Here is a 19516-nt window from a genome sequence, read left to right on the forward strand (position 1 = left end):
TGCTGTTTCTGGGAAGAAGACTTAGTTATTTAGTGAACTCTTATAAAATAAAACTATAGGACAGATCATACACTGGAGCAAGTGGAATCGGAACTCAAATAATCTTTTAATATATTTGTGTAAGTTTTCTACAAAATACAAGTTATTTATATAGTTGCTCTTTTCTACAAATTCTACTAAAATTAATCATTCTAACTGAATAAAGTAGACCAGTAAAGCTGCATAAGAAATATCTTGTGTTCATTCAAAATATGGTTTGTAATAGCTATATAATACATTAAAAAGCACCTCTGATTCTATATTTCACATTCATAACAGATTTAAAGTTATTACATATGTACCTCTAACAACATAGGCACACTAGCTTCTCATATAAAGGTAAAAACTTTTTAAAAAAGTAAATATTTTCCATATGACAATTCTCTTTTTTCTAATTAGAACTGCATCTCTAGCTTAATAATAACTAGATGTTATGCAGAAATGCAACAGGTAGTGATGGAATCCTACTGGTTTAACAACCGGTTCAGTGATCACACGCTTCACATGAGGAGTTTTGAGAAAACTTGCTTTCCACATTACTACTGGGGAGGAAAACAGCTGTGGCGCGGCAATCCACTCCACCACACTACTCAGCTGAGAAGATATAGGTCAGTAAAGTGCAGAGGCGGGCGAGCAGGCCCACTTGATCATGGGAGCAAACCAGTTCACTCCCAGCTGATTGTCGGAGTTACCAATTCAGGTGAACTGGTCCGAACCAGTAGAATCCCACCCCTGGCAACAGGCAATTGTTTTTCCTAAAGTGATGAGAAAAATTCCTATTCATTTCTCCTTATCGTTACTATCAAAAGATAAAGACAATTCCTAACATATAGCCAAATTCACATATACATATCCTTCATTTATTAGCTATAGTAACTAAGAATTGCTTGTGTATGTGAGCAGACTATCACAAAATGAGTTTTCCTATTTCCTGATATTAAACAATACAAATTACTCATCCATTCAGTCAAGAGTTGTCAAGTGCAGAAGATCATGTGATCTGTTATAAAATACTTTGGCACCAAACACATACTTGTCCTCACAAACACAATACAGAAAATTTGCAGTTACTAAGAATAGTCAAAGGGCTGTTAACTGAGGCATAATACCTGGGGTCCAATTAAAAAAACCAACTACCCATAATAGCCACTCACTCTCAAGATTATTCCATATTACCGGTTTCTAAATACTGCTTTTGTACAGACATTTGTCCCTGATACTTTCTGTGATGAATGAATGGCTTCCTTCTAATGCTTTTATTTTAAGATCTGCTGCTGGTACAAAATGGCATATACTATACAGTATTTCATGTAGTTAATTAGTGGGGCTGCAGGCAGAAGCAACCATTTTAAGCCTTTTAAACTGAACTTGCACCTACTACAGTAGTGGAGATGAGGTCTTGTGATACAATCCACTGGGAAGTTTTTCTGCACAAATGCTATGGAAGTACCAGTGGTACTACTTACTTTGCATAATTCAATTTCATCCGTACAAGAGAATATTTTAGTGGCTGCTCAACTATTATTTTTCTCTTTATTAGTGAGTTGATATAATGAAACATTTAGATTCCATCTGAGGTTCCATTCACAGAAGGCTCAGACAATGTCATCTTTAGTAGATTTGTGTCACATAGTGATGGTACCAAGCAAATGCTATTCTGCCATTTCACTGGATCTGGGATTAGTAAATAAATGACATATTCTTCTAGAATCCAATGGCAACATGTTGACTAGAATTAAAAGGCAGAAGGCATGTTGACAAATGCCAGAATAATAGAAATAGTAATGATTCTTTTACTGCTATGCAAGATACAGCTGTAAAGGAAAAGATTGCTACTGGGAAAAACTGAAAGGTGAGAATTCCATATATGTCATATGAAGGGTTTCATTAAGGAATTCTAAAAATTACATTCTTTCCAGAAAGAATATTATTTCTGAGGAAGGAAAGAAGGAAGGAGAAGAAAAAAAATATACAATTCAGCAAATTAAAATTTTAAAAAAGTAAGAGATCTTGGATAGCTACTACCAATCAGAAAATACAGGACTGGGTAGGATGGACCAACACCCATACTTCAGGATAAGGCAGTCTTGGCACTTTTAATGGAATACCCACAATTCAGGATATGGTAACTCCTGTTTATGTCTCTCCTACCACCAAACTGCCCAAAGATAATGATGAAGAGAGTAAAAAAATAAGAAATGTTCTATGATATCCTGTTCAGTTTTAAAAAAAAAACAATTGTCAATTTCCAGCCATACTGCATTAGTTATACAGACCTATTGCCAAGGAAGTTCTAGATAAAGCTTATCTAGAACTTATATCTGCTCTATAGTATTTTTCACTTAACAAAGCAGTAACAGAGTTAGAAGGGACCTTGGAGGTCTTCTAGTCGTTACCCTGTTCAAGCAGGTGACCCTATACCATTCCAGACTCTATACCTGTCCAGACTCTTCTTAAAAACCTCCAGTAATGGAGCACCCATAACTTCTGAAGCCAAGCCGTTCCACTGGTTAATTGGTCTCACTGTTAGGAAATTTCTCCTTAATTCTAAAGTTTCCTCTCTTCTTGATTAGTCTCCATCCATTATTTCTTGTCTTGCCTTCTGGTGCTTTGGAGAATAATTTGACCCTATCTTCCTTGTGGCAGTCCATCAAATATTGGAACACTGATATCATGTTACCCTTAGTCGTTTTCAGTAGACTAGACACTCAATTCTTACAACTGTCCATATATTTTAGCCTCAGACTCCTAATCATCTTTATTGCTCTTCTTTGTACTCTTTCCAAAGTCTCTACATCTTTTTTGTCATATGGAGACCAAAACTGGATGCAGTATTCTAAGTGTGGTGTTACTAAGTCTTTATAAAGCGATACTAATACTATTATATCAAGAAAATAAAATAAATGAAATGGAAATGGGCTGGTCATAGCAAGATGAACTGATGGCAGGTGGACAAAAGAAGTCATAGAATGGATCTCACTTATAAAAAGTATCCACAAAAGAGACTTAAAACAAGATGGATTGATGACATCATCAAGTATTGCAGGCCCAATTGGCAAAAGAAAACTCATGACTGCATAGGTTAGATACATGCAGAAGAGGCCATCATTCTGCAGTGGATAAACAATGGTTAAAATGAGGATGATGACTATTACTTCATATAATCTTGATTCTATCCTCCTGTTAATGCAACCTAGGATTGTGTTGGCTTTTTTGGCTGCTACCACATACTACTGGCTCATATTGTCCAGTAGTTACTGCCATTTAGCCAGGTTTCACCTAATCTGTGCCTCTACATTTGTGGGGTTTTTTTGCCTAGGTGTAAAACCTAACCTTTTTAATCACTGGATTTCATTTTGTTACCATAGATAGGGCCCAGTGTTCAAGTCTGTTGAGATCCATCTGGATCTTGAGGCTATCTTCTGAGATATTGGCTATTCCTGTGAGTTTAGTGTCATCTGCATCATTAAACTGGCAAGAATAGTCAACACCCCAGAAGGTAGATTCAAGATCCATCTGGATCTTGATAGAGCCCACTGGGCTCAGTGTTCCAAGTATATCTAGCAAAATGAAATTCAATGGTAAGAAAAGTAAAGTTTTACACTTACTCAAGAAAAACCAAATGTACAAGCACAAATTAGATAAAACCTGGGTCAATAGCAGTAACTGTTAGAGAGATCTTGGCATCCTAGTGGGCAATCACTTAAATATAACATATATTCAAGTATAACCCTCCAATATTTTTCTCTCAATTCTGCTATCATTTGCTTTTGTCTCTTTCCTGTCTCCAGTGCAACTTCACTTTGATTTAAAATTTAAATAGCAGTTGTCTGTTGGATAGCAGTAATTTTGGCACAGCATTAAGAATCAAAATGTTACATGATAGCCACCAACTAATTGGTGGGGGGAGGACTGGGGAATAGAAAACCAGTCCTAAGTATGCATTTAGGATGGATGCAGGGGTCTCAAACTGGATTTCTTTGAGGGCTGGATCTGCATTGTAGTTCCCCTCCGTGGGACGGGGGGGGGGGAGCAGAGGGGAGACAGAATGGATGACTCCTGCAGCACCCTGGTGGCCAAAATGGGGCACAGGGAAGAGTGCACATAGCCCTCCCCACCCCATTTTTGGCCTGAACAGTCTCCTGCAGCACTTTACTGGCAAAACGGGATGCAGGGGCCCCGTGTGCACCCCCCTGTGCACCCACCATGGCTTCCTGCAGCACTCTGCTGGCAAAAAACAGGTTGCATGGAGGCCCTAAATGGGGCATGGGAGATGCACATGGCCCTTTTTGGCCAGCAGAGGCACCACAGGCCGGCCTTTGATATTTCCAAGCTGGCCCCACGGGCTCGATTTAAGCACCCCATGGACCGGATCCAGCCCGTGGGCCTTGAGTTTGATAGCCCTGAACTAAAGAGACATTGGACAAAATTAGAGAATGAAGATATTTTTAATATCAGATTCAATCACATTTAGAACAAAGTTATAACTAGATGCAGCCATAGAATGGAATCTGAAGCAGTGAGAGATGATCCAAAGTTGCCTTTTAGAACACTAGAATTTATTCCTAATTCTGTTTGATTGGGTCCTCCCAATCTAAACCTAACTTAAATTTAGATTCTCAGTCTGCAGTGTTCTATTCTCAGTCTCCTTGCTGTGGAACAGCTGTCCTGAACAAGGTTTATGAAACAGAGATAAACGTTTAAGTAATGACCCTCCTTCCCTTTCCAATACCAGTATAAATATTTAGTTGAGCAAATTCTCAATATATTTCACCCCATCTACATCTCATTCTGAAAGAAACAGAATGTTTTTCTCACACAAGCCAATGGTAACTTTATAGAATATGTAACGAGCTATGAGAGGAGATGGAGAGCAACAGGAATTTGGCAGAGAAAGTTGAAATAGACTGCAGAAGAGCATAAGCTGAAGAGAGAAAGGGCCAAGGAGACGGAGAGATTGCTGATTGAGTGCTACTGATTGCCACTGTGTTGGTGACTAAAGCTAATTGGCAACTGTGAGCAGTGCTTATTGCTGACCCTTGTTGAGGCAGCTTCAGAAGACATATAAGGAAACCATTTTGTTATGTTATGCATTTGATGAGTGAGTAAATACGAGGAGCAAACAGGAGTTTAATTAAAAAAATCTTTCCTTTTTTTCCCAATGCTGATCAGATTTTATAGAAAATGTTGCATCCTGCTCTGAGCACTATGTCTTAGGAAAGACAGTCACACTGACAAACTAGAGCAAGTCTAGAAGAGTTGATAATCAGGTGGTTAGGGGCCTGGAGGAAAGATTTACAAGAAATAGCTGAAAGTGCCTGATATATTTCACTAGGAGAAGATTAAACAGACATGGTAGCTGTTCATATATCTGAAGAATCATTGTTATGTAGAACCCTTTCAAAGTTGTTCCAGAATACAGAACTATGGTAAATAAAGTTGGATCCTAACAGTGAATAGAGCAAATGGCCTCAGGAAATAGTAAATTCTTCTTAATTGAAGTGTTTAAACAGACACGGGGATACCAGGGATGCTGTAGTAGTGGACACCTATACTGAAGAAGAATGGACTAGATGGTCTGTAAGGATCCTTACTTTCTATGATTCTATAGTTTCAGTGTCTCCTCTTCAAGTAAGTGCATAAGATATACAAGTGGTGAGTTCAATTTATGGTTATTATCCTCTAATTTTGCAGAGAAACAATCAAATCTTATAAAGAATAGACTATATGTGCAGCAAATTATATTAATTATCTTCTAGCAATTTTCTGTAGACAAGCTGGCTTTAAACTGGGTGGGAAGTCACTGAGAAAACAAGTATTTTGTAAGTGTATTTTAAGGCGGGTTTTGGTTAGGACTTATATAAGGAGTCCAAGGTTAAAATAACCCAGAAGCAGGTGCACAGGAGGATCAAGTATTTTGTATGTGTATTTTAAGGCGGGTTTTGGTTAGGACTTATATAAGGAGTCCAAGGTTAAAATAAGCCAGAAGCAGGTGCACAGGAGGATCTAAGTACTAACATCTCAAAGATGACCTATTGATATGAAAGGTCCCTGTGCTAGTGAAACATCCTTTGAGACAGGAATTGTGTGTGAAAAGGTAAATCTGGAATGGGTTTCCAGTATAATCTCAGTTCCTCTTTGTTCTTCTCATTTCTACAGCTTCCTGATCACTGAGAATCAAGTGTGTTCTGAGATTGGCCCTTTGCTCGTTTACAGGATGGTCCTCGAGGGTCATCAGAGCGGCGAAGGCGGCGTGCTGGCAGGCCAGCCAGCTGGCGGCAATTCTCCTCTAGAAACAGGCGAGAGAAAGAAAGAGCTAATCATTTGACACATGCAGCTTCATTTGCAAGAATCATTTTATGGATCCATAGCATTAAAATCATGACTAAATATGAATTGGGGGAGGGGCACCCAGTTCAATTTCCAATTATTACTACATATATTTTAAGAATAGTTTTCAATCTGTGAGTTTCACAGGCACTTGTCCCAAAGTCTGCGATAGTTCATTTCCATAAACGTCTGCCAGGTTTTAGGGAAAGCAAATAGAAATATATTATTTTAAACATTTTTTCTATATGTGTTTTAAGCATCCTTAATTTTGCTTTCTTGTCATAAGGAATACCACAAAATTCAGAGCAGTTTGAAAATCTAATGTTTTTCTTTGCTGATCACTGTTCCATTTCAATTATTTTTATATTTGTTTAGGAGTATAGTACACTTCAAATACACTTAGGATCACTGTGATGCAACAGTGTATTATCTAATACAGTGTTTTTCAACCACTGTGCCGCGGCACACTAGTGTGCCGTGACATAGTGTAAGGTGTGCCGTGGGAGAATTACTTTATATATAGTCAATATAGGCACAGAGTTAATTTTTTTTAACATTTTCTAATGGTGGTGTGCCTCGTGATTTTTTTCATGAAAAAAGTGTGCCTTTGCACAAAAAAGGTTGAAAAACACTGATCTAATAATCATCTAAACAAATTCTGGGTCTCTCCCCCCTCCCCCAAGCTTCCTGTGTCTATTCTGCACATTTAGCATTTCTGCATCTTCTCCCATTTGTTAGCAGGCTTCTTAAATTGTTGACTGACAATTGAATGTTACTAGAACTATATGAGATGCAGTGGCTCAGTGGCTAAGACGCTGAGCTTCTTGATCAGAAAGGTCAGCAGTTTGGCGGTTTGAATCCCTAGCACCGCATAACCGAGTGAGCTCCCATTACTTGTCCCAACTTATGCCAGCCTAGCAGTTCAAAAGCATGTAAAAATGCAAGTAGAAAAATAGGGACCACTTTGATAGGAAGGTAACAGCATTCTGTGCTCCTTCAGCATTTAGTCATGCCAGCCACATGACCACGGAGACATCTTCAGACAGAGCTGGCTCTTCGGCTTTGAAACAGAGATGAGCACCGCCCCCTAGAGTCAGGAATGACTAACATATATGTGCGAGGGAAGCCTTCACCTTTACTTTTACCTTTACCCAGAACTATATAGCCATACAGCTGTGATACGAATGACTTTTCGTAATCATTTCTTTCTATGCATTTTTCTAATATCGGAATTTTTTTATAAAAAATATCCTTTTTTGTTATGTCACTTACCTTGCATGAATTCATCTTCTTTGCAAACAATACGAGAGCAGATCTCCTTGTTTATTACGTATATCCGACGGACACTGCCACCAGCAGCGCAGAGGACAAAAAGGACAGACAACAGAAAAAAAAATCCCTGAGAATCAAGCATTTAAATAGCAAACTATTATGGATACCTGCTGTAATTGCTAATTGCTCACCGAGGGAGATCAGAAGCGGAAGGCAGCAATGGTGGGGGAAGGCAGACATGAAACAATGACGGGCAAAGGCAGGTTAGCAATGGCAGTTGAGCAGGTGAGATGAGGAATGAAGGGACTGGACTGGGTGGGAGGGAAGAGGTGGGGCCAGCCAGTGGTGCAATTTGCTGGTTCTCCAAACTGCGCAAAATTGTAACAACTGGTTCGCCCAAACTGGTCCAAATTAGCTCAATCTCCACCCCTGGGTGGAATGGCATGATGGGATCGTGGTGACTGAGCTTTTCTTACTGCATCCCTTCTCTCTTGCACTGATGCCAACCAGATTTAGCAAGGATCCTTTTGAACATGGGTTAGGTCTGTTCAAGAAACAAGTTCCACATCAACTGGAGCTAAATAACAGCCAAGTGGCATTTGTGGGGTGATGGGGGATGTTCAGTGAAGTGGCAGAGAGCTAGTTTGCTTTTTCCTTTTTCAAAGTCATGTCTCTAAGCTGATATGTTCTGAGACACAAAGGGGGAAGAGTCTAGTGCAGGGGTATCAAACTGAATTTCTTCGAGGGCTGGATCAGCATTGTAGTTCTCTGCGGGCTGGGGAGGGAGCAGAGGGGATACGGAATGGACGCCTCCTACAGCAACCTGCTGGCCAAAATGGGGCATGGGGGGCTACATGTGGCCCCTTCCATCCCATTTTCAGCCTTAACGGCCTCCTGCAGCACTTGACTGGCCAAAACAGGGCATGGGGGCCCATGCATGGACCCCCCATGCCTTGTTTTCAACCTCCATGGCCTCCTGAAGCACTCTGCCAGCCAAAATTGGGCTGCACAGAGGCCCCCACATGGCCCATTTTTGTCCTTCATGGCCTCCTGTAACACTGCTGGCCAAAAACAGGCCAAGCAGTGGCCTCCCGAGGCCCCTACATGGCCCATTTTTGGCCTCCCTGGCTTTCTGTAACACTCTGCTGGCCAAAAATGGGCCGGAAGAACTTGACCACGATAGGTAACTGTTCTGAGGTGGCAGAAGGCTCTTATGCATTCTTTAGCCTTCCCTACTCCCTAGGAATTTACCAACCCTCCTCCAATTTCTGTTTGGCAAACTGTGAGCCGAAATGAGGAGCAGGCAACAATGAAACTGAGAGTCAGTTTTGACACTTGCTCACTGTTCACATAAATGGAGTGCACACATATGCACTTATTTGGCTGGCAGAGTGTTGCAGGAGGCTGAAAATGGGCCATTGGGGGGCCGCATGTGAGCCATGGGGGGGGGAGGGGAGAGGCACCACAGTCCAGTCCTTTGATATTTCCAGGCTGACCCCATGGGACAGATGTAAATACCCCATGGGCCGGATCTGGCCTGCAGGCCTTGAGTTTTACATCTCTGGTCTAGTGGAATAGCTGGACTCATCTACTGCAATAACAAGAATGGACCTGAAGGATAGTGCATGGATACCAGAGGGGAGGGGTATGCATTCATCAGACTCAGTGATCAGTGACAGCTAGGCCAGGGGTCCCCAAACCCTGGGCCATGACCCACTACTAGGTCTTGAGATGTATGGAACTAGGCTGCAGAAGTGGCAGGCAAGCTCACATGTGCATCCACTTGCACAAGTAGTTGGCAAGTGCATACGTGTGCACTCCATTTGTGTGAGCAGCGAGCATGTGTCAAAGCTGAGTTTCATCATTGCCTGCACCTTATTTAGGCTCCCAGTTTGCCAAACAGATATGGGAGGAGGGTTGGTAAATTCCTAGGGAGCAGGAGGGCTAAAGAATGCATGAGAGCCTTCTGCCACCTCAGAACAGTTACCTACCAAGATCAAGTTCCAAGAACAGAACAGAATCCTGTATCCACATCCTTAAACAAGGAAAGCAGCCAGTACATCCAAGACTTCCACAGCCTAACTAGCCACTTGAGCATATGCTGATTTCCTACTTCCAAGAAGGGCTGAACCAAGAGCTGTACCAAAACTGCATACCCTGACCCAAAGTCAGAAAATATAAAAAACATGCTGAATAAAGATATAGGAATGTCAGAATTAATAGAGCAACGCAAAAACAGAAAAATAATAAATCTCCAGGTTCCGACGGGTTACCATCAGAACTATATAGAGAACTACAAGATACTCTAGGACAAACACTAATTGAGGTATTTAATGCAGTATTAAGAGAAACAAAGACACCAGCTTCATGGACGGAGGCAAACATTGCGCTGATTCCAAAGGAGAATACTGATTTGACATTAATTAAAAATGACAGGCCCATATCATTGCTAAATTCAGATTATAAAATATTCATGGCAGTAATGGCCGAAAGATTAAAGAGGTTCCTTAATGAATTTATTGATGTTGACCAAAATGGTTTCTTACCAAAAAGACAAATAAGAAATAATATGAGGACAATATTGGATGTATTGGAATATTATGAAGTGTATAGCGAAGTACAAGTGGCATTTATATTTTTAGATTCACAAAAGGCTTTTGGTAACGTCAATTGGGATTTTATGTTGAGAATTATATGGAATTCGTTGAAAATTTTATAAATGTGTTCAAAGCCATATATTCCAAACAAGAGGCCAGAGTTATGGTGAATGGGGAAGTAATGCAAAGTTTCAAAATCCAAAAAGCTATGAGGCCCGTTATCGCCATTACTGTTTATATTAACCCTAGAAGTATTAATGAGAATGATTTGAAAAGACAAATTAAGGGACTGGAGATAAAGAAGGAGGTTTATAGATTGCAAACCTTTGCAGATGATCTTGTATTTATTATAGAAGAGCCATTACAATCTGGCTTGAGGCTTATGGAAATACTGGGAGAATATGAAGAAGTAGCTGGATTGAGAGCAAACAAGGAAAAAACCCAAATGATAGTTAAAAACATGTCAAAAACACAGAAAGACGATTTGACAGAGAATAAACATCCAGATAGCAAAGAAAGTGAAATACTTAGGAATACAGCTAATGGCAAGATGTATAACAATAAAAGAAGATAACTATAATAGACTAATTGACCAAATTAAGATGGATTTGGAGAGGTGGAAAAATTTGCAGCTCATGGAGAGAATTGCAACAATAAAAATATCTTACCAAAAATACTCTTTTTATTCCAAAACATACACATAAGATTAGAGAAGGATTTTTTTTTGAAAATTTGAACAAAACAATATCTAAATTCATCTGGCAAGGGAAGAGACCTAGAATTAAATTAAAACTATTACAAGAATCCAAAGAAAGAGGAGGGTTTAGCTTGCCTGATTGGAAAGGTATTATTAAGCTGTTGCACTCACATGGGTGAGAGAATGGATAAGCTTAAAGAATAGGAGGCTACTAACTTTGGAAGGGTATGATAGGCAAATAGGATGGCATGCTTTCTTGTGGGATGGTAGACACAGGGCTCATCAGTACTTCCAGAGGCACCTGGTTAGACGAGCTCTTCTCGAGGTTTGGATAGAAGTAAAACAACAGAATTATATGGAAATCCTGTCTTGGCTCTCTACGTTGGAGATGTTGGTACACTCAAACTTTATTAAAGAACTACAAGAAGAAGGAGTAGAATTGGAATGGTGGGCATATCTGCAAACTCAATCACGCTACATGAACGATAGAAAGGAATGGGGTATCAAGAAATAATTAACAATGCTAGATAAAATTTTATTAGGAATGGATGAAAAGGTGATAAAGAAAATTTACCAATATCTATTGGAATATAGAATGGTGGAAGAACAAGTGAAGGAAACTATGGTAACATGGGCCAAGAACTTTGGTTATAACATTGGACTGGACAAATAGCAAGATCTATGGGAGAGAAATAGAAACGTAACCCTAGCCACTTCATATAAAGAAAACTTGGACAAAATGTTTTATAGGTGGCATCTTCCTCCCACAAGGTTAGCGAAAATGAATAAGAATCAATCTCCACAGTGTTGGAAATATAACTTGGCTTTAGGACCTTTTTATCATATGTGGTGGCTATGTACAAAAGCCAAGGATTTTTGGCATCAGATAAAGACATGGTTGGAAGAGATGTTAGACCAAAAGATAGATTTAAAACCAGAACTATTCCTATTAGGAATAATAAAAGAAAAATAGTAAAGGAGTGACATATTTAATGCTGCATGTGATAACCGCAGCAAGATCAGTATATGTACAAAATTTGGAAAAACAGAGATGCCCCCACCGAAGAAGAGGTAATAAAGAAAATTTTGATCTGTGCAGAAATGGACAGACTGACACTAAAAATCAAAAATAGAGACGAGACAGAATATTATGAAATTTGGAACAAAATGAATCAATGGTTGGAAATGAGGAAAAGAAGTCAGAACAGAACATTTTGAGGATTGTAAAATTGGAACTGGATAAATATATAAAGGAGGATAAGGGATGTGTTAATAAGATTAATGTAGCTATATACGATAAGTAAAAACTGTATTTGTTGTTATGTTAAAATATGAATGAAAATGACCAAGCCAGAAAGGTTGCTCTATGTCCAATGTTTTTAATGTTTATTCAATAAAATTATTAAAAAGACTGTATACCCTGAGGGGTGCTGCACAATCTACAAGTGTGGTTCCAAGTGGCCAGTGAAGTGGAGATCAACCTGATGGAGTTTCGACAGCATGCCACACTGGAGAGTTGACCCTGTAGAACACCCAAATGATGGCTGGGTCCCACCACCTTGAGCTGGTACAAGGAAAAGTAGTGAATGCAAAGAAAAGCCACTAATTGGCAAGAGTTAGGGAGAGTGCAGAGAATTGGCCACATAGCTGCAGTTGGAAAAGTGAGAGCAGAAATCATGAATATACTAAGAGGAAACAATGGGTTAGAGCCACTGATTCCACCAGATTATCGTGACCTGAGGTTTTTAGTGAAAAGAAATCCGATGTGCTCTTACCTCACCAACCCACTGACTCTGATAAAAATCATGCCAGGAATCAAACTACCCAAGCCAAAAATGTACTTTATGGACCCCAGAGAGATGGAGGAGCTCTAAGCGTTCATTGACAAGAATTTGGTGAGGGGGTTCATCTAGCCAATTAAATAATAATGACGGCCACAGTGCTTTTCAAAGAAAATAAAAAAAAGTTCTTTAGGTGGTGCGTAGATTACAGGGGGCTAGACTGCATATGTGTAGAAAACATGTACACCCTCCCCTGATGAGGGATATGCTGGGCTATTTGGCAAGAGGAAAAATCACACCAAACTAGACTTGAGATTGTATTTGAGATGTACTACCAAGTGAAGATTAAGGAAGGTGATGAATGGAAAACAGTGTTCATTTGTTCCCCACGCTGCTACCAGTATGAGTAATGCTATTCAAACTGCAAGGGACTCCTGCTGTGTTCATGCAACTAATAAACAAGGACCTGCATAAGCACCTGTACACAGGTGTCTTGGTGTATTTAGATGATATATTAATATACATTGAGACCCATGAAGAACACATGAAGCTGGTCATGGCAGTACTAAAAAAACTACAGAAATCCCAACTTTATATGAATTTGTCTAAATGTGAGTTTCATAAGACCTACCTGGACTGTCTGGGGTACTGTGTCTCCAATGAGAGAATTGAGATGGATTCTCAACAAGGTGAAAACAAAAATGGAAAAAAATACAAAAATCTGCTAAAAAAATGGAATGAGAGCCCCCTCGAATTAGGAGGCAGTTACAGAATTTCCTGGGCTTTGCAAACTTTTACCGCCAATTCATTCTCACATTTGCCCAGATAGCTCTACCAATTACCAATTTTCTGAAAACCAGAGGGGGTGGGGTGGGACAAAACCCAGCCAACCCTTGAATTGGTCCCTTGACTGCCAAGACGCTTTTGAAAAGTTGAAGTGCCTGTTCTTGGCGGAGCCGGTCCTGAAACACCCCAACCCAGACAAGCCATTCATAATACGTTGATGCCAGTGATGTAACAATGGGGGCAGTCCTACTCCAAAATAATGTCAAGGGGGAATTACAACCTTGTGCCTATATGTCTCTCAAGCTGTCTGATACTGAAAGGTGCTCAGCTATCTGGGAAAAGGAGGCTTTCACAGTTTGATGGGCTCTCCTAATATGGAGACAGTTCCTGCAAGACCACATTTGAGATCTGAATGGATCATAAGAATCTAGAAGCACTGAAGACCACCACCCCTCCAGAAACTATCCCCTAAGCAAGTGATGGGCTCAACACTTTAACCTAGGAGTGTCAAACTTGATCCCATTGGGAGATGTATCAGGATTTTGTTTACCCTTGGGGGTCAGGGTGGGCATGGCCTGTGTCAGCCCTGGAAGCCATCTTTTTCTTCGGATCTTCAGGGCTGCCACACTTAGTGCTGTGAGAAACTGGAAGGGGGGATTGCATGGAGTTGCAGGGATGTCTAGCCATAATAACATTCCTTTCTCTGAGCATCAAGGACATTTGGCTTGCACCTGAAGTGGCGTGAGTGGAAGGCATCTCCAGTTGGGATGGTGCATTGATTGGACCATGTGATGGACATATGGGTGCAGGGGAAAGGACTTGGGCTTTCTTTTGGGTGGGGAAAACCTGAAAGCTTTCAGATTGGGGTTTTCCAAGATGTGCCAATATGACATCTCTAATAAAATGGAACTTTGAGGAACTTCTAGCCTTGGAGTCTTCTTGCATTGGGGGTGTTATCCTGAATCCTAACATTAACCCAAATCTGCTTTAAAATTTTAACCATCTCCCTGACCTCTGGGGTGCTGTCTGGGGTCCTGAGCCCTGAGTCCAGATCCGACACCGGGCAGCATGAAGACTCGGGGAAGATGGAGGAGACAATTGCGACCACAGAGGGAACCACTGGGACTAGTTTGATGGTCCCGTTGAGATCCTCTATTCCCTCTCTGAATCTGTGGTGAAGACAGCAGAGGCTGCCAAAGCAGAATACTGACAAGATGCCCAGCCCAAAGAGCCGGCATCCTTCCAGGCCACTCAACCAGATCTCTCTCTGTGGGGAAAGACTGTGGGAGCCATACCACCCCAAGAGTTGCTGACCAGGGTGATGCTGCAGGACCAGTAGATGGGGGTCAGCAGAGCAAAGCAGACCCAAGCCCGTGAATGGAGAGCACCGGGACCAGCTGATCTCAGCAATATCAGAGAGTGGGGCTTTCTGCTGCCAATGTGAAGCCAGTCGCTAGTGGGTGTACCAGTGCAGTTCAACCAACTCAGCATGGGCAGCATCGTGCAACCTCCTAATACCAGCCCACCCAGCTGGGTTTTGGCTCAGCCCACATTCACCTTTCTGGACCAGGGGACCACTGAGTGGCACTGAGTCAGGCATCAGCCACTTGGCATGAAATGGATTGTGCCCTAGCCTTCCCTGTCAGGCCCAGTCTATCAGGATGACAGCTCCTGCTGGAATTGGAATGGCGCAGCAGCAAGACCCATTAGGCTAATCCAGTCCAGTGTAACAAGGACCAACATTGGGACTGGTTTAGGTTTAGGTTTAGGTTTATTGGGATTTATATGCCGCCCTTTTCCCTGAGGGGACTCAGGGCGGCTTACAACCACAGGGGGGGGGGGTGCAAGGTCAAAAACAAAACAATATGTGAACAAAGAAAAGATAGTAAAACACAACTTTCATTCAACAATCAAACACTCGGGCGGGTGAATTGGAAGCCTATCCCCAGGCCTGCTGGGAGAGCCAGATCTTGAGGGCTGCGCGGAAGGTCTGGATAGTGGTGAGGGTACGGATCTCCATGGGGAGCTCGTTCCACAGGGTCGGAGCAGCAACAGAAAAGGCTCTCCTCTGTGTGGTCGCCAGTCGGCATTGACTGGCAGATGGGATTCGGAGGAGGCCCAGTCTGTGCGATCTAATTGGTCGATTTAGGGAAGTAATCGGCAGAAGGCGGATTTAGGGAAGACTGCCAAGACCCAACACCCCTCCTCAGCCGCTGTTCCTCTGATTTCTTCCCGCTGTCCAGATCCCCCCTATCTGGGACTTCTATCCTGGCCAGGAGTGGGTTCAATACCAATGGACACCAGCTCCAGTCCCACCACAGGCACCAGCCCCGCAGCTGGTACTGGTCTTGCAACCAGTTCCATCAGCCGATCCTGCTCCACGGTTTAGAGTGACATTCAACAGGACCCCAGGAAAGCTGGCCTACTTCTTCAATTGTGTTTGGTCACACATTGATGGGGACCAATATGAGACCGATTGGGACATGATTTTGACAATGAAGGGGAGGCAGCAAAATGGATAGCTGAACTACACAATGAAGGGGCCCCAGAGCTAGAAGATGCAGATTAGTTCATCCAACTTCTCTGAGGCCAGTTAGAGGACACAGCCTACCAGCTAGAAGCTGAAACCCAGATCAAAGTGTTGAAGCAAGCAGGCCAGCCCCCGAAGGACTTAGTGTGGGAATTTTGATGGCTGGCTAGAAAACTGAGAGACTGACCTGAATGCCTTCTTGTCTACCACTACAAAGAGGCCCTGGACCCAGACCTCAGACAAGTGTGTGGCATCAGGAGCATTCTGAAGCATATACAAGCCTGATACAACACAGCAGTGGCCATGAATCTTGAAATCCATCCCCATCGAAAGCTGACTTCAGAGAAACCATAAAAGTCCGAATCGAACCGAGCAATGGTAACCACCTGCACCAAGGAATACACCAGGGCACTTAGGGCAGCGAAAAGATCTCACATAGCCACCTTGGTTGCGTCCGCTGAGTCCCGCCCAGCCGCCCTGTTTAAGATAACCCGCTCCCTACTAAATAAAAGGGAAGCGGGGGAACCCTTGCAGGGCAGAGCTGAGGATTATGCCCAATTCTTAGCGGACAAAATTGCTCGGTTTCGGTCGGACTTGGACTCCATCCCCGCAGTTCCAGCCGAGGCACAGGAGGATCAAGTAGAACATCTCTGGGTTGAGTTTCAGGATGTTACCCCCGGGGATGTGGACAAGGCCATGAGGGCTGTAAGTGCCTCCACCTGCGTACTGGACCCGTGTCCCTCATGGCTGGTTACTAACAGCAGTGAGGTGACACGAGGCTGGATCCAGGCAGTTGTTACCGCCTCTCTTCGGGAGGGGAACTTCCCCGCCGCACTGAAAGCGGCGGTGGTGAGACCCCTCCTAAAGAAGCCATCTCTGGATCCAGCTGTTCTTAATAACTATCGCCCAGTCTCCAACCTTCCCTTCCTTGGGAAGGTTGTTGAGAAGGTGGTGGCCTTCCAGCTCCAACGGTCCTTGGAGGAAGCAAACTATCTCGACCCCTTCCAGTCAGGCTTCAGACCCGGTTACAGCACAGAAACCGCTTTGGTCACATTGACTGATGATCTCTGGAGAGCCAGAGATGGAGGACATTCCTCCATCCTGGTCCTCCTTGACCTCTCAGCGGCTTTCGATACCATCGACCATGGTATCCTTCTGCGACGACTGCGGGAGGTGGGAGTGGGAGGCACCGTGTTGCGGTGGTTCTCCTCCTACCTCTCGGACAGGTCGCAGTCGGTGTTAGTGGGGGGGCAGAGATCGTCCCCTAGGCCCCTAACATATGGGGTGCCTCAGGGCTCGGTCTTATCCCCCCTACTATTCAACATCTACATGAAACCGCTGGGAGAGATCATCCGCAGGCACGGGATCAGATACCATCAATATGCGGACGATACCCAGTTGTATCTGTCCGCCCCGTGCCAACTCAATGAAGCGGCAGACGTGATGAACCGAGGCCTTGAGGCCGTTATGGACTGGATGAGGGTTAACAAGCTTGTGCTCAACCCAGAAAAGACCGAGTGGCTGTTGTGCTTCCCTCCCAAAGATTCGATCAATATTCCATCACTCAGGCTGGGGGGTCAAATTCTATACCCCTCAGAGAGGGTTCGCAACTTGGGAGTCCTCCTGGATCCACAGCTATCGTTTGACCACCACCTGACGGCTGTGACCAGGGGGGCATTCGCCCAGGTTCGCCTGGTGCGCCAGTTGCGACCCTACCTGAATCGGGAGGCTCTCACAACAGTCACTCGGGCCCTTGTGACCTCTAGGCTGGAATACTGCAATGTGCTCTACATGGGGCTGCCCTTGAAGAGCATCCGGCGACTTCAGCTAGTGCAGAACGCGGCCGCGCGAGCGATTGTGGGTGCACCTCGGTTCACCCACATAACACCTATCCTCCGCGAGCTGCGCTGGCTACTTGTCGATCTCCGGATGCGCTTCAAGGTGCTATTAGTCACCCATAAAGCCCTGCATGGTAGTGGATCTGGATACTTGAGAGACCGCCTTCTGCCAATTACCTCCCTGCGACCAATTAGATCTCATAGATTAGGCCTCCTCCGTATTCCATCGACCAGCCAGTGCCGGCTGGCAACTACAAGGAGGAGGGCCTTCTCAGTAGTAGCCCCGACCCTTTGGAACGAGCTCCCCGTGGAGATTCGTACCCTCTCCACCGTCCAGGCCTTCCGCACAGCCCTTAAGAACTGGCTAGCCCGTCAGGCCTGGGGACAAGGATAGCCGCCCCTCCCGAATGATGAATGTATGTTGCTTATTACTTTTATTATATGTGTCTACGTTATTGTTTGTATTCCCCCTCCCTGATTTTATGTGAGCCGCCCTGAGTCCCCTCAGGGAAAAGGGCGGCCTACAAATGTTAATAAACATCTAAACATCTAAACATTAAAAAAAAAAACCTCTGGGCCATCAAACCCTGGTCAAGCTAACTGACGTGCCACCACCCACACTGTCTGGGATGATCAAGTTTTACTGATGTGGTCAACATTGGCACAGGGCATCAGAGTGCCTGGCCCCTGCCCCAGTCCCTCAGGTCCAGACCCCCTCTGTACCTCAGGGTGAAAGACCTCGAGGAAGCCACCAGACAAAAGGAAAATCATCAATCAGGCTGTCAAGGTTCCTCTCCTTCCAACTGGGAATGAGGAAACTCCAGCCAGAGAATCCCCTCCGGGGTCTGCTGAAATGAGCAGTGGCGATGACGACCCAATGGTAAATGAAGCCATCCACCCCATTTGTTTTGCTCATTTTTGCCCCCAGGAGCACTCTACAAGGCTATGCATGCCGTTTTGGGGGGCAAAAAACGGGCCCATTTTTGCGAAACATTGGCCTTTTTTGCTCATTTTTGCTAAACTGTATGTCCCTGCCAGCTTGAGATTGGAAGTCTTACAGCACAGCTGTCAGGCCTGCAGCCATCTTTTCTTTTGAATCTCAGGCCTGCCACACTTTCTATTATTCTACTATGCATTTTCTATTGTGGGAAAATGGGAGGGGGGAGTTGTAAGAAATTTCATACTACGTAGCCATAACAAAATTATTTTTAGAAAACCAAGGTCATCCTTTGTCTCTGCACCTGGACAGTGGAAGCTGCCAGCGTGTCAGGGGAAGATTGGACCACATGATGGACTTGTGAGTGTAGGGCAGGATCTTGAACCTTCAACTGGGTGGCAAAACCTGGAAGCTTTCAGATTTGGTTTTTCCCAGAGGTGCCAACATGGCTCTCTTAATAAATTGGAACTTTGAGGAACCCTTGATTCGGACTCTGATTTACTTTTGGATGCTATTTGGAACCCTGACATTAACCCAAATCTCCCTTAAAATACTTCACCAGCTTCCCAAAATTTCGGGGTGCTGTCCAGGGTCCTGAGCCCCAGCGTAGACCCGAACCCGGGTGACATAAAGACTCAGGGAAGATGGAGGAAGAGAAGAAGCCCACGGAGGAAGCAGTAGATGATGGAGCATCTATTTATGTCGAGAC

The 19516-nt window shown here is 43.4% G+C and overlaps 1 protein-coding gene across 3 annotated transcripts in view; it reads right to left on the bottom strand.

The window, feature by feature from the left end:
• Positions 1-4468: 4468 nt before the first annotated feature.
• The window catches only part of MFAP5 (microfibril associated protein 5), a 56110-nt gene continuing 41062 nt past the window's right edge, over positions 4469-19516 (bottom strand). For all 3 annotated transcript variants that reach the window (XM_032214144.1, XM_032214145.1, XM_032214146.1), the window contains 2 exons: positions 7642-7715; positions 4469-6328 (listed from right to left, as the gene is read on the bottom strand). In XM_032214144.1, coding sequence (XP_032070035.1) covers positions 6207-6328; positions 7642-7715 — 196 coding nt within the window. In that variant the 3' untranslated portion in view covers positions 4469-6206. The remainder of the gene's footprint in view (positions 6329-7641; positions 7716-19516) is intronic.

Source organism: Thamnophis elegans, chromosome 3 (assembly GCF_009769535.1).
Source record: "Thamnophis elegans isolate rThaEle1 chromosome 3, rThaEle1.pri, whole genome shotgun sequence".
Classification (NCBI taxonomy): domain Eukaryota; kingdom Metazoa; phylum Chordata; class Lepidosauria; order Squamata; family Colubridae; genus Thamnophis; species Thamnophis elegans.